The sequence below is a fragment of the Nannospalax galili genome, unplaced genomic scaffold (assembly GCF_000622305.1).
Source record: "Nannospalax galili isolate Female #2095 unplaced genomic scaffold, S.galili_v1.0 scaffold538, whole genome shotgun sequence".
In the NCBI taxonomy this organism is placed as follows: Eukaryota; Metazoa; Chordata; class Mammalia; order Rodentia; family Spalacidae; genus Nannospalax; species Nannospalax galili.
This window is the reverse complement of record NW_008343842.1, coordinates 3,776,982-3,790,808: the sequence shown is the minus strand read 5'-3', so window position 1 is coordinate 3,790,808 and position 13,827 is coordinate 3,776,982. Positions and strand designations below refer to the sequence as shown.

General features: G+C 48.1%; 1 protein-coding gene and 1 long non-coding RNA gene across 7 annotated transcripts in view; one reads left to right on the top strand and one right to left on the bottom strand.

The window, feature by feature from the left end:
• Positions 1 to 8,463, top strand: part of Scube3 (signal peptide, CUB domain and EGF like domain containing 3) — a 35,816-nt gene extending 27,353 nt beyond the window's left edge. For 4 of the 5 annotated variants that reach the window (XM_029566928.1, XM_008840108.2, XM_029566927.1 and 1 more), the window contains 4 exons: positions 134 to 331; positions 787 to 939; positions 1,044 to 1,123; positions 5,378 to 8,463. In XM_029566928.1, the coding sequence (XP_029422788.1) occupies positions 134 to 331; positions 787 to 939; positions 1,044 to 1,123; positions 5,378 to 5,527 (581 nt within the window). In that variant the 3' untranslated portion in view covers positions 5,528 to 8,463. The remainder of the gene's footprint in view (positions 1 to 133; positions 332 to 786; positions 940 to 1,043; positions 1,124 to 5,377) is intronic. The other variant, XM_029566926.1, reaches the window with a different exon arrangement.
• Positions 3,706 to 13,763, bottom strand: LOC115071538. 2 transcript variants are annotated; one of them, XR_003850625.1, is made up of 3 exons: positions 13,644 to 13,763; positions 13,015 to 13,151; positions 3,706 to 4,235 (listed from the first exon to the last, which is right to left on the bottom strand). It is a non-coding gene; the product is annotated as an uncharacterized LOC115071538 (long non-coding RNA). The 2 variants fall into 2 exon arrangements; XR_003850626.1 differs by lacking the exon at positions 3,706 to 4,235 and adding an exon at positions 12,031 to 12,751.
• Between the last annotated feature and the right edge of the window lie 64 nt (positions 13,764 to 13,827).

The following is a 13,827-nucleotide window of genomic DNA, read 5'->3' as shown; positions in this document are numbered from 1 at the left end:
GGGAGCCAGAGTTTGAGCAGTAGATGAACTAAGACGTGTCTGTTCTCTGCTTTATAACTCTTCAATTTACTCAATCTGGTTCCCCACTGACTTTCCTTCTCTCTCCTGCTTATCCACTGGGGCGTGGCTGCAGATCGGCAGTGTGGAGGGGAGCTAGGTGAGTTCACTGGCTACATCGAGTCCCCCAACTACCCGGGCAACTACCCAGCTGGCGTGGAGTGCATCTGGAACATCAACCCCCCACCCAAGCGCAAGATCCTTATCGTGGTACCCGAGATCTTCCTGCCATCTGAGGACGAGTGTGGGGACGTCCTCGTCATGAGAAAGAACTGTGGGTGGCTGCAGAGCTGGGCCAGGGAAGGGCAGTTGGAATCTGGTTGGGAGAGAGTGTTTGGTCTGGAGAGAGCTGGGGCAGTGACATCAGGAACCCATGAGCAAATGGTGAGGGAAGCCTTGGGGACAGAAGCTAAGGAGAGCGGTGCAGGTTCGGTGGAGAGCAGCGTGAAGACAGCCAGCACTGGGGCTGAACTGCTGCTAAATGCGCCACTCTAATCCTGGCCTTGTTGCCGTGCCAGTCCTGTAAATGCCAATCTTCATACATGATGTGAGTGTGTGCATGTCAGGGTTATGGAATGAACCCAGGGGACGATAAGGGAGGTGTGTGGGTGTGTGTTTGGGGAAGGAACCTCTATCAGAGTGAGCTGGCCCCCGCTCCACAGCCCTCGATCCTGCAGGGCTTAGGTAGCCCGCCTCACCCCTCTCCTGACCTGCCGTATACCTTGCCAGCATCCCCATCCTCCATTACCACTTATGAGACCTGCCAGACCTACGAGCGCCCCATTGCCTTCACGGCTCGTTCCAGGAAGCTCTGGATCAACTTCAAGACGAGCGAGGCCAACAGCGCGCGTGGCTTTCAGATTCCCTATGTGACCTATGATGGTGAGCAAGGGCAGAAGTAGAGAGGGGGGTTGGTCTTGTGAGGGAACCAGGGGAGCAAGAGGAGCTCCTGCCCTCAGGCCGCCCAACTTTGGTTGACTTTGCAGAAGATTATGAACAGCTGGTAGAAGACATTGTGCGGGATGGCCGGCTCTATGCCTCTGAAAACCACCAGGAAATCTTAAAGGCAAGTCGATATTAACAACCGTGACAGCCAACATAAATGGGCATGTGCTGATGTGGAGGTAAAATGCTGAGTGCCAGCAGGAATATTCAATTCCGTGTACACAATGACTCCGTGAGGCAGGTGCTTTCATCACTCCCACTTTATAGATGAGAAAGCGAGGTACAGAGTGAAAGAATTTTCCCGATGGTGGGCCTGAACTTTGAACCCAAGTTATCCGACCAGAGTGTCACCCACCTTGGAAGAAAGGCAGGGAGAAAGGGAAGGTAAGAAGAAATGGCCTCTGCCTTTCCTAGCAAGATGCAGGAGAAATAAAATGGAGAAAGACTTTTTTTTTTAATTTTAGTTTTTTGGAGACAGGGTCTCATGTAAATTTGCTGTGTAGTTGAGGCTGGCCTCGCATCCCTGATTCTTCTGCCTCCACCTCCCCCAAGCACTAGGATGACAAAAGAGCTCTTCCTTTCCTCTCCCTAGCCTCACCGAGAAGCAGCAGATTAGCACAGCTTTCTCAGGATCAATTCAACGGGGGAGACATTTTCTTTTTTCTTCCTTTCTTAGACTATTTACTTTGTTTTTTGCAAGGTATGGGGGGTTCAAGCCCAGGACCTTGCACATTAGGCACCCCTGAACCACATCCCCAGCCCCTAGATGTGTCTTTATTTATGTATGTATCTATGGTGGGGAGGGGACATGCATGTGGGTGTGTGGTACATGCGCCTGTGCACATGCCCCCATAGGCCAGAAGAGGACATCAATGTCTTCCTCTATCACTTTCCACTGTATTTCCCTGAGACAGGGGCTCTCAGTGAACCAGAAGCTCACTGTTCATGCTAGGTTGGCTAACCAGGGAGCAGTCTGATCTGCCTGGTCTCTGCCCAGTACTGGAGTTACAGACACAGCTGTGCCTGGCTTTTGACATGGGGATTGGGACTCAGCAAGTGCTCTTACCCACTGAGCCATCTTCCCAACCCCTATCTATTTCTTTTCACTTTTTTAAGACAAGGGTTCATGTAGCCCAGGCTGACCTCAAACTTGCTATGTAGCTGAGAAACCTGAATTCCTGATCCTCTCGCTGTCACCTCCCAAGTGCTTGGATTACAGGCATGTGCCACCATTCCTGACCCTAGATGTCTTTTAAAAGAAATATTTCCATTGGACATGGTGGCACACACCTTTAGTTCCAGCACTTGGAAGGCAGAGGCAGGCAGATCTCTGTGAGTTCAAGGCCAGCCTGGTCTACATAGTGAGTTTCAGGACAGCTGGGGCTACAAAGAGACCCTGTCTCAAAAAACCAAAATAAACAAACAAATATTTCCAGCATTGGGGAATGAATACCCTGAGTCTGTGGATCCCAATTTGAAAAAACCCTACTTAAGAAACTATGGACTTGGAGCTGGAGAGATGGTTCAGTGGTTAGGAGCACTGATTGCTCTTGCAGTGGACCCGAGTTCAGTCCTAGCACCCACATGGCAGCTAACAACCATGTCTGTAACTCCAGTTCCAGGGATCCAACATCCTCTTCTGACCTCCACAGGCATTGCACGACACGGGTGCACTTACCTACACGCAGGCAATACACACATACACATAAAATAAAAATAATAAATAAAAATTTAAAAAAAAAAGAAACTATGGTCTTGGGCTAGAGAGATGGCTCATCGGTTAAGAGCACTGGCTGTTCTTGCAAAAGAACACCACCACCCCACAGCATCCAGCATCCCAGCACCCACATGGTAGCTAACAACTGTCCGTAACTACAGTTCCAGGGGATCCAATGCCCTCTTCTGTCCTCCTTGGACACTGCATGACATGGAGCACTTACACACACCTGCAGGCGTAATGCTCATATGCATAAAACAAAAATAAATAAAAAAGAAACTATGGTCTTAATTGTAAAATTATCCTTCATAAATTATCACTGCAAAAAAAAATGTCTTGGGGCTGGAGAGATGGTTCAGCAGTTAAGAGCACTAGCTGTTCTTGCAGAGGACCCAGGTTTGATTCCCAGCATTCACAAGGTGGCTGAGACTCATCTATAACTCCAGTCTCTGGGAATCTAATGCTCTCTTCTTGTCTCCATGGGCATTGCATACATGTGGTACACTGATATACATGTATGCAAAACACTCATACACATAAAATAAAAAACAAATACATTGGGCGTAGTGGCACACACCTTTAATCCCAACATTCAGGAAGCAGAGGCAGACAGTTCTCTATGAAATCCAGACCAGCCTGGTCTACATAGCAAGTTTCAGGCCAGATGGGGCTACAGAGAGACATTATCTCAAAATAAATAAATAAAAATAATTTTTTCTAAAGTTGTCTTTATTAGTAGTAATATGTTATCCTCTAAATAAAACCAGCAGTTAAAAAAAAAAAAGAAAAAACTTCCAGAACTTAGAAGCATCAAAGAATTTAATTTGGGGCTAGGGAGATGGCTCAGCAGTTAAGAGCACTGGCTTCTTCCAGAGGACCCAGGTTTGGTTCCCAGTACCCACATCCCAGCACTCCAGTCCCAGGGGATATGTCATCCCTTTTCTGGTCTCCATGGTCACTGCATGACATGGGTACACTTACATATATTCAGGCAAAAGACTCACACATAAAATAAAAATAACTTAAACTTGTTTTAATTTCAGTAATACTTTCCAACATTTTTCTAGAGCATCTGAGCCATCATTTCACATTAAATGGAGGAGGGTATGGTCGCACACACTTACAGTCCCACCTGTTCAGGAGCTGAAGCAGGGTCATATGAGCGCAGGAACCGGAAAGCAGCCTTGGCAACATAGCTGACCCATCTCAGATAGCTGAGCAACAGAAATTCACATAGTGCAGCTATTTGATTAAAGTTGGGTTGAGAGGCTGGAAGCAGCCAGGAGATACTTTGCTCTTTGTATATGCATGTGAATGGGTGAGGAGATATAAGTCAACATTCAGGAGTCCGTTCTCACCTTCCACCATGTGGGTTCCAGGGTTGTCAGGCTTGGTAGCAAGTGTCTTTTTTATGCAATGAGCCATCTCAGCTGCCCCGAGATGAGTCTCAATGCACAACAGCTGGCACAGCACTGCTGCTGCCACAGAGGTCAAGAGAGGCCTGTGGGGCAAAGATCTGAAAGGAGACAGAGGATGTTAGGAGCATGGGAGGGGCATGGTGTGTGCTTAGGAGCCTCAAGAAACCACTGTTGTTCCATGTGGAGAGGAAGAGTAGGGGCAACGCAGGACACAGAAGGCAAGCAGTCCGTGTGTCCTGTGAAGAACTGCAATGTAATCAGTGGTACAGCAAATGTTTACCAAGCAGGAGACCGTGGGTTGAACTCCCAGCACTGCAATAATTGTTGTTTTATAATAACAATAAACTTTAATTAGATATAGTGGTACCTGCCTATAGACTTAGCTACTTGGGCAGCTCAAGTATGAGGATCATTTGAACCCACGAGTTCAACACTACCCCAAACAATATAGCAGAACCTCATCTCAAAAAAGAAAGAAAAAAGAACAGAAAGAAGTGTTCCAAACATGAACTAATTAAACATCCCGCTGTGGCTGCTTTGAGAACAATCAATGGATAGTCCCAGGTAGAGCTGGGGGTACAATTTGGTAATACAATACTTGCCTGGTATATGTGAGGGACTAGGTTCAATCTCCAGGGAGGCAGGCAGGCAGGCAGGCAGGGATGGTGGTGCACACCTTTAGTCCTGGTGCTCAGGAGGCAGAGTCAGGCAGATCTCTGAGAGTACAAGGCCAGCCTGGTCTACATAGTGAGTTCCAGGCCAGCCAGTGTTATGTAGCCTGTCTTAAAGAACAAAAAAAAAAAAATGAAAGAATTGGGGTGGGGGGGAGAAATAGGCAGGCACCATTATAACTAATAATAAAGAAAAGGAAATATGGAAACCAGTTAGTAGGCCATTGCAGTAGTCCAAGTGAGGATTGAGGGCTGAGGGTGATGGGTGTAGAGATGGCAAGAAGTGGTTAGACCCTGGGTATGTTTTGAAGGTAGAGTCAACAGGATTTGCTGTAGCCTTGAGAAAGTGGGGTCAATGATGGCTCCACAGATGGGGACCTGAGGAATCAGAAGGCTGGAGCTGCTGTTAACTGAGCTGTGGACTTCTAGAGGAGCAGACAGCAGGAACAGGAGTCCAGAGACAACCTCGATATGTTCAGTGAGATTCTATTAGACACGGAGGGACTGCCGAGTTAGGGCTGTTCCTCTTTCCCACATAACACTGAGGCTGATCTTGCCATCTTCTACAGGACAAGAAGCTCATCAAGGCCTTCTTTGAGGTGCTGGCCCACCCCCAAAACTACTTCAAGTACACAGAGAAACACAAGGAGATGCTGCCAAAATCCTTCATCAAGCTGCTTCGCTCCAAAGTGTCCAGCTTCTTGAGGCCCTACAAATAGTGCCTATAGGCCCAAAGACCCAGGTTTTGGAGCTCCCAGACTCCTAATCCCTCAGAGCCAGCATCCCCCAACCTCAGACAAGAAATTCTCTCTTTTTGGAGGAAAAATATCATTACACAGACCAGGCACTCTCCCTTCTGTCTTCCTAGTTTTCCTTCTCTCTCTCTCTCCCCCCCGACCCCCACTTCTTACATGTTCCCTGGAGAAGCCACTCCATGCTGTCTCTGCTCCCCTGAGAGGTGAAGGAACAGTACTGTCTCCTCCTCTGCCCATTTCACTAGCACATGGCCCTGGTCCCATCATGGAAGGGTGTTTGTGATAGAAATGGACCTGCTAGGGAATGGGGATGGGAAAGTGGGGTTTCTGCTACTACAGGGTTGTACGTTACTGGTCAGGAGCCAAAATGTGCTCCTGCTGCATGCTCCCCTAGGTGACTCATAACAGCCTTGGGTCCTGCCAAAGAAGGCTTTGACTTAACAGGCTTTACACCAACACCAGGCACTGGGGTACACGGTTTGAGCCCTGGGGGACCCACACACCTGGTTTTCTCATCTATACAGCTCCTCTTTCTTCCCCTAGATGTCTGCCTGGGGTTGACTCCATAGAGTTTACAAACAGCCCATACCACTGGGCTGGCAACCACTGGCTGAATCAGGAAAAGCAGCAGACATTACCATCAGTGGGCCACTGTGGCTCACAAGAGAAGATCTCAATAGCTTTGCAGAACAGAAAGCAGGTTTTTAAAGCACTGCCTCAAACAGAAACAGAAAGAAAATGTATCATCTAAAGGACTTGACTTCGGAGCAAATGGGAGCCAGCCTCAAACACTAACCCCTTCTCTTAGGTGTCCTTCCGGGCCCAGCCATGCCCTCAGCCCCACCTAAGTGCTCCCTGGGGGAGCGCTACTCCCCTTGCTAAGTGTTGTCCTTAAAGAAGCCAGCTGTTGATCCTAGCAGCCTGGACTTCGCCCCACAGTTGTTTTTTCCCTTGTAGCCCCAGGTGGCTTGTGGGCTCCCCCCAAGGGGACCCTATTCTGCAGCCAGCCTGGAGCTGCCTACCTCTGGCCTCGGGCTGTGGGCAGCAAGAGGAATGTGTGTGCACTTGGCAAGCCTCCTGCCCACCCTGTCCATATCTAATAAGTGCAATCATTTGAGTTTTTCTGTGTTGTCTAGAAGGAGGGGATTTGTTTTTTTGTTTGTTTCTTTTTCCTCTTAGAATAACCCTATTTATAGCTGCCCGAGAGAGAAGAGTTTGTTAGGAGTGGAAGAATATCAGTTTGACTCTCGAGAGCATGAGTACTGGAGCATCTCATCTGTCTCTATTCCACCTGTGGCCACCCAGACCTCAGCTGGGCTAAGTCAGGGCAGTCCCTCAGAGACATCTGATGTGCAGGACAGTATTCTGGGCACCTGATGAAGCAGGAAGGAGAGGGACTATTGGCCAGACCAGTCCTGCTACTATCCGCATGCCTCTCTGGATTCAACATAGATTTCATGATTGCAGATGCTGACAGAATTGGTCAATAATCCGCAGTAGGGAACAGCGCCACGTTTTTGCTGCCTACGTGTCTTCCCCTGGGATGCTCAGAGAAGAAGATCAGGACAAACCCCTGGTGGACTCGGGCTTCCAAAGCCAGATAAGGCTGTAGGAGCCTAGAATAGGACAGTTATCCATATGTGAAGGAAGGAGAACCAGACATGGGCCTGACACTGGTCACCTGCCTCTTACAGTTAACTTCAAATCTGTCTTAACTACTGTTTTTCAGAAGGAAGAATCACGTTTGTGCCTATACCCAGGCCCTGCATATACTCCACCCTTAATATAACTGCTGCCTGTAAAGTCTCTTTAATTTACTCCTACTCCCCCAAGGTTGTAAATAGTCAATGGCCACCAGCTGACTCCTCAGCTCCAGTTCTCGGTGACTGTCCCAAGCTCCTGCTCCCCCCAAGAGACTCAGGCCACCAGCCAAAACAAGTCCTAGCTGTGGACAGAGCAGCAAACAAAGCTAGGTCTCTTGACATCTGTTAGGTGACACCATGGTCCTCCAAGTAGAGGTCTGCTGCCTCTGTCTCTGGGTCAGAGAGCTACTGTGAAGTCCTTAAATGGCTTCACCCAAGAAGGGGAAATGGTCATTTAGTAGGAGTGTCTGCACTTCCGAGGAATGCCATGAAGCCACTTAAATCAACTTTGGTCATCTAACAAGAGGCAAGGATGACTTTCTGAGTCTTCTCTCCCTGTCATTTTGCCTCTCTCTTGGAAAGCCACACAGGGCGCGTGCATCCCAACGTATGCCATTAGGGTGTCGCTTCTCCTTGCTCCCTTCCTTTCCTGTTGCCATATGCATACACTTCCTCTGATCATGTACTCCAAGGTTGATGGGACCTGCAAGTGAGTTCCATGGTACAGAGAGGGCAGACCACTAGGCTTCTTAACTGATAAGACAGATGAAGGTGAGCAGGTGAGAGTTTGTTACTATCCACCAAGTTGGCCACTAGGAATCCAGGCAAACTGCTGCTGAGCTGTAGGAAACTGGCCCTGAGGTATAGAACCATGGAGGTTAAGTGGACTGAATGAGTTTACACTCAGGGACTCTCTAGGGCTGCAAAGGTCAAATAAAAGAGGTTTCAGGGGTAAATGGGGGAGGGGGAGGGGAAGACGGTGTAAATAGGAATCCTTCATGAGCTGAACCAAAAGCTTCCCTGTGGGATAGGGTGCTTGTGGGGTCACAGAACTGCGTGTGGGTCCTTATTCATCTTAGTACAAAACCTGTCCTGATCTGAGTTTGGGCATAGGAAGCCATTTCCACAACGGTTCCAAGCATCAAGTGACACACGTCAAGAAGGTACTTAGACCTTCAGCAGCGCTGTGACTCCTCTTTATCCCTTCTGCCTCTTTTTTTCTTGTCAGGTCAGCCCATCCCTAAACCTGAGGGAGTTCTCAGGAGAAAAATGACCAGAGCCTAGACGAGCTGTCTACCCTAAGCCTCTAGCAGTCACCAAAGGCATGCCATTGAGCTGTACTTCTCAGACTTGCCCTAGGATGTGGTCAGTTGGAGGCAGAGAAGACTCAGAGCTGTTGCTGAAAGTTCAGTAGTACAGTCCTGGTCTTTGGCCCTAATGAATCTTTGCGTGTCTGTAAGGTGTTTTCCGTGTTCAAAGAGATGACTATGGGATGGATGAGGAGGTCAAATCTTTTTGTCAGAAAAGGTTCTAGAGCATTGGAGCATTTATATTGGCTGCTGAACTTCAATATGACAGCCTCAAGCTCCCCTTCTAGGGGGACAGAAACAAAGTATAATTGACCATAAGCAGAAAATGTTAACCTGCCTGGCTTCTTTCTTTAGAAGCAGACAGCATCAAGGATACCTTTACATCTGGCCCTTGGGCCATTGTCTGGGCTGGGAATTAGAGGGACTGGAAGCCCCAGTTCTGTTATCAGTTTGCCTAGACAAAACACATTGTACAGTGTGGACAAGCTGAAAACTTTTCTGGTGAGTTGAAATTTCAGAAAATAATTATCACCATGTTGGGAGGCTTTTTTTAATGCAGAAAAAAATCTCAAAATATTGTATTTGTACCTGTCATCAGAGCAAACATCTACACAATCAACAGTAACAGATGATGCAGTTCATAAAGTATTTTGCACTTGGGGAAAAATATGTAACTGAACTTGTAAAAAGAAATGTTTGGATTTTGTATTGTCTTTTTATTCTATTATTAAAATGCTTAATGAAACTCCTCAGTCTGGCACACATCTTTTCCTTGATCTCAGTAGCTTGTCCTACAGCGGGGAAAAGCCTCCAACAGACAGTGTCTTCTGACTTCCAGACAACATTGACCTACCGTTGCTCACCTTGCCTTACTCTTAATGATTTTATAATTTGGAAATTCTCATCCCTGTCTATCTTTAAAAGCAAAACAGTATCAAGAATTATTCCTTACCAAGCTTAGTGGCACATGCCTTTAATCCCTGTACTCAAGATGCAGAGCAGGGGGATTTCTGTGAGTTCGGAGCCAGTCTGGTCTACACCGAGAGTTCTAGGCCAGCCAGGACTAAGTAGCAAGACCCTGTCTCAAAATAACAATAATAATTATACCAAGGAGTGGAGGAAGGAGGGCACTAGGGGATAGGCAAAAGAAGGGGGCAAGGGAAGGAACACCAGCAATGCATGAAAATGCCATCAAGAAACCCATTATGTTATATGCTAATTTAAGTACTTTAACTAACTAAATAAATAATAAAAAGAATCATCCTAAGGAGAATCTAGGGAGTGGAGAATGTTTAAAGCATTGTTCTGGGGCTGGGGCTGGAGAGATGGCTCAGTGATTAAGAGCACTGACATCTTGCAAGAGGCCCTGGGTTCAGTTCCCAGCACCCACATGGCAGATAACAACTGTCTGTAACTCCAGTTCCAGGGGATCCAATGCCATCTTTTGACTTCTGCAGACACTACACAACATGGGCGCGCTTACCAGGCAATACACTCATACACATAAAAAATAATAAAAATATTAAAAATCTTTAAGTTATTGTTCCTTCTAACCTCAGTATAGTCCATAGTGGCTGGCCAGGCCACAGGTAGCTTACACCCACCCAGACATGTCCCTAGTTAAGATCTCCCACCCCTAGCACTGAAGGTCATCTAGCTGAGGCCACCAAAATCCAGATCAATCAGCAACTACTGCCGTCACTGCCTGCAGGCCATGACAGAGCACTGCCAACAGCCTCTATTTGTGTACACAGTCATTTCAGAGTATGACTTGAGAAACAAGGGGGAAAAATCAACCTGATCAATTAATATGTTGGGTTGGTCCACCAGAACCTGAGATTTCGCTCTAGTGTCTATAATAAACATAGATGGGGCTGGAGAGATGGCTTAGCAGTTAAGAACACCGGCTGTTCTTGCAGAAGACCTGGGTTCAAATCCCAGCACCCACATGGCAGCTAACAACTCTCCATAACTCCAGTTCCAGGAGATCTGACAGTGTCTTCTGTCCTCCGCGGGCATTGCACAACACGGGTGCTCTTACCTACATGCAGGCAATACATGCATACACACAAAAATAATAAAGTAAAAAAAAATAGATGGATTCATTCTATGATCACTAAACTCTCACTGTATACTAAGCACTGAAATGTGGCTGTCATGGCTTGACAGCAGCCATGCTCAAAGTTCAGTCATCTAACTTTGTAATTATAACTGGCATCCCCATACTTATTTCACAACATGGAGAGAATCTAGCCCACCTGGCAGCTACTAGTATAAATTCACTGGCATAGTCTATATACACTAACTTCCTATGAATTTGATTTAGCCTGACAACATGAGCCCCTTTGTATGCATCAACAAAAATCACATTTCCAGAACTGCAGAACTGTGAACCATATTCAAGACCACTACATCATGCTATCTTGAGGAGTCATCCTCTTCAATGTCTCTTTTAACCTTTTACTTTTTATTTACTTACTATTTATAGCTCAGTGGCAAAGCACTATGCCTGGCATGTACAAGGCCTTAAATTCAATTCCCAGTATCAAAATAAAATAGAATTCCACTCCAAAATATCTTCCTTAACCAGTTCTCAAGACCTGAAATTTCAGGGCTGGAGAGATGGCTCCGCAGTTAAGACCACTAGCTGCTTTTGAAGAAGACCTGGGTTCAAATCCCAGCATCCCGATGGCAATTAAAAGCAATCCATAACTCCAGTTCTAGGGGATCCGATGCCCTCTTCTGTCCTCCGTGGGCACTGCATGACCTGGATGCACTGACATGCATGCAGGTATAATGCTCATACACATAAAATTAAAATAAATAAGCAATAAAAGGACCTTGGGAGGCAGAGGCAGGCAGATCTTTGTTGAGTTCGAGGACAGCCTGGTCTACATAGTGGGTTCCAGGACAGATGGGGCTACAGAGAGATCCTGTCTCAAAAAGACAAAAAAAAAAAAAAGATCTGAAATTTCTATAAGATTCATTGCTTCGGCTGAGGGGGGTGGCTTGTACCTTTAATCCCAGCATCTTGGAGGCAGAGGGAGGTGGAGGGGGGTGGGTCTGTGAGTTTGAGGCCAGCCAGGGCTACATATTGAGACCTTGTCAGAAAAAAAAAAAAATTCCTGAGTTCAGACAATGGGTTCTGGTTTCTATTATTTTGTTAAATGTGTAACAGGAGAGGTGACTAAGCAAACAGATAAAGATCTTCAAGGCAATGTGGCAAAGGAAGGATGTATTTTTTACTATGGAAAGAGGTGGCGGTGGAGTTGAGCAGAGAAACTCAGGTACATCCTGAATTCTAGAATTTTAGACTCACCAAGTAACTAAGGATGACTTTCAATTAAAATATATTTTTTTTCACATTTATTGTGGGGGTGGTGAGTACATGGCAGCCACTGTGTACATGTGGAGGTCAGAGGAAAACAAGTGGAAGTCAGTTCTCTCTTTCTACTCTGTGGGTTTCTGGGATCAAACTCAGGTTGTCAGGATTGGCAGCAACCCCCTTTACCTGATAAACCATCTTGCTAGCCCTGATTTTGAACTCTTGACACTCCTGCTTCCACCTCCCAAGTGCCAGGGACTCCGGGGACGCACTACCATGTCTGGCTTTCCACCTGTATTTCTAGCCACTAATTCATGCCGTAAAACTCTGGAAAGGTCCTGTGCCTGATGTGCTGAGGACTGTGGGTTGGTTCCCACTGGGGATGCATTGGGGCATCAGGTAGAAGTTTCAGTGCCACACTGAGACCCCAGGATTCACAGGCACGGTGTGCCACCACACCAGGACCTTCCCCTTTAATCATCCTCATTCCCTTTTCATTTTCTCTCATTTCTGAAAATACCCTACATTGCAACATCGTAGATCCTGCCTGGTTGGAGAGGAAATAAAAGAGCGTAAGGTTTGGGGGCCAGCCCGAGACAAACTGAGGCAGGAGGATGACAAGTTCAAGGCCAGCATGGGCTACTTGGTGAGTCTGAAACCAGGCTGAAGCAAGAATTAAGAAGAAAGGAGGAGCTTGGTTCTGTTCTTCCCTTTGTAAGCCTCTCAGGAGGAGCAGCTGGTTTGGGGGCTGAGAACCTGGGAGGACTGTAGTCCCTCAGGGTGCATCCTTTAGGGAGGGCTATCAGAGCACTGTGCCTCAGGGAGGACACTCAGTGGGTCATCTCTCAGAGCTCCGTTCATCAGGGTGCAAGTCCTGTCCCCAGGAGGACAGTCCCTGGGGAGGATGGTCCTGCAAGAATTGTGAGGGCAACATCCTTTAGGGAGGACAGTCCTGTAGGGAGGACCATCTCTCAGGGAGGACTGTCAGGGCCCTGATCCCCTCAAAGGGCTGCCCCTCAGGGCTTATCTTCCTTCAGGGAACACAGTCCTGTAAAAAGGACCATCTCTCAGGGGGATCATCCCCAGGAGAGCTCCATCCCACAGGGAGGACTGTCAAAGCCCCCCTTGGAAAGCCATCTTTCAGGGCTCACTGTCCTTCAGGAAGGAAAGTACCTGAGGGACAGATGTCAGGGCACTATCCCTCAGGATGCTGTCGTCCAGGGGCCGTCCAGCCTGGTGCTGTCCTTCAGGGTGCAGTCCTTCCGGGAGGACCATCCTCCAGGGAGAACTGTCCTGCAGGAAGGACAGTCCTGTAGGGAGGGAGGATTATCAGGGCACAGTTCCCTCAGGGGGCTGTCCCTCCTCAGAACACCATCCTCCAGGGTGCTGTCCATTAGGGTGTTGTCCCTCAGATTGGAGTCCCTTGGGGAGGATCATCCCTCGGGGAGGATCATCCTTCTGTAGGGAGGAGCGTCCTGCAGAGAGGACAGTCACACAAGGAGGATGTTCACATAGGGAGGACAGTGACATAGGGAGGATGGTCCCGCAGGGAGGACAGTCACGTAGAGAGGACTGTCCCGCAGGGGGGACAGTCATGTAGGGAGGATCATCCCATAGGGAGGACTATCCCATAGGAAAGACAGTCACGTAGGGAGGACCGTCCTGCAGGGAGAACTGTCCCATAAGGAGGATTCCCCGGCGCTATCCCTTGGGCTGTGTCGTCCATCGGGGTGCACCGTCCCTCAGGGTGCGCCGTCCCGCACCTTCCCAGGCTCCTCAGCACCGCCCTTTTCGGTACCTACCGGTGCTTTCGATGCTCCCCGCACTATGCTCCCAAGGGGAGGGCGCAGCGGGCCGCGCGTCTCGCCGCAGCCGCACGAGCAGCAGCCTCCGCCACCAGCCGAGGGAGGCGAGCCAGACGCATTGCCATGGCGACCGCGCCCCCGAGTGTCGCCGCGGTGACGTCACCCGCGCTCCCCGGGCGGC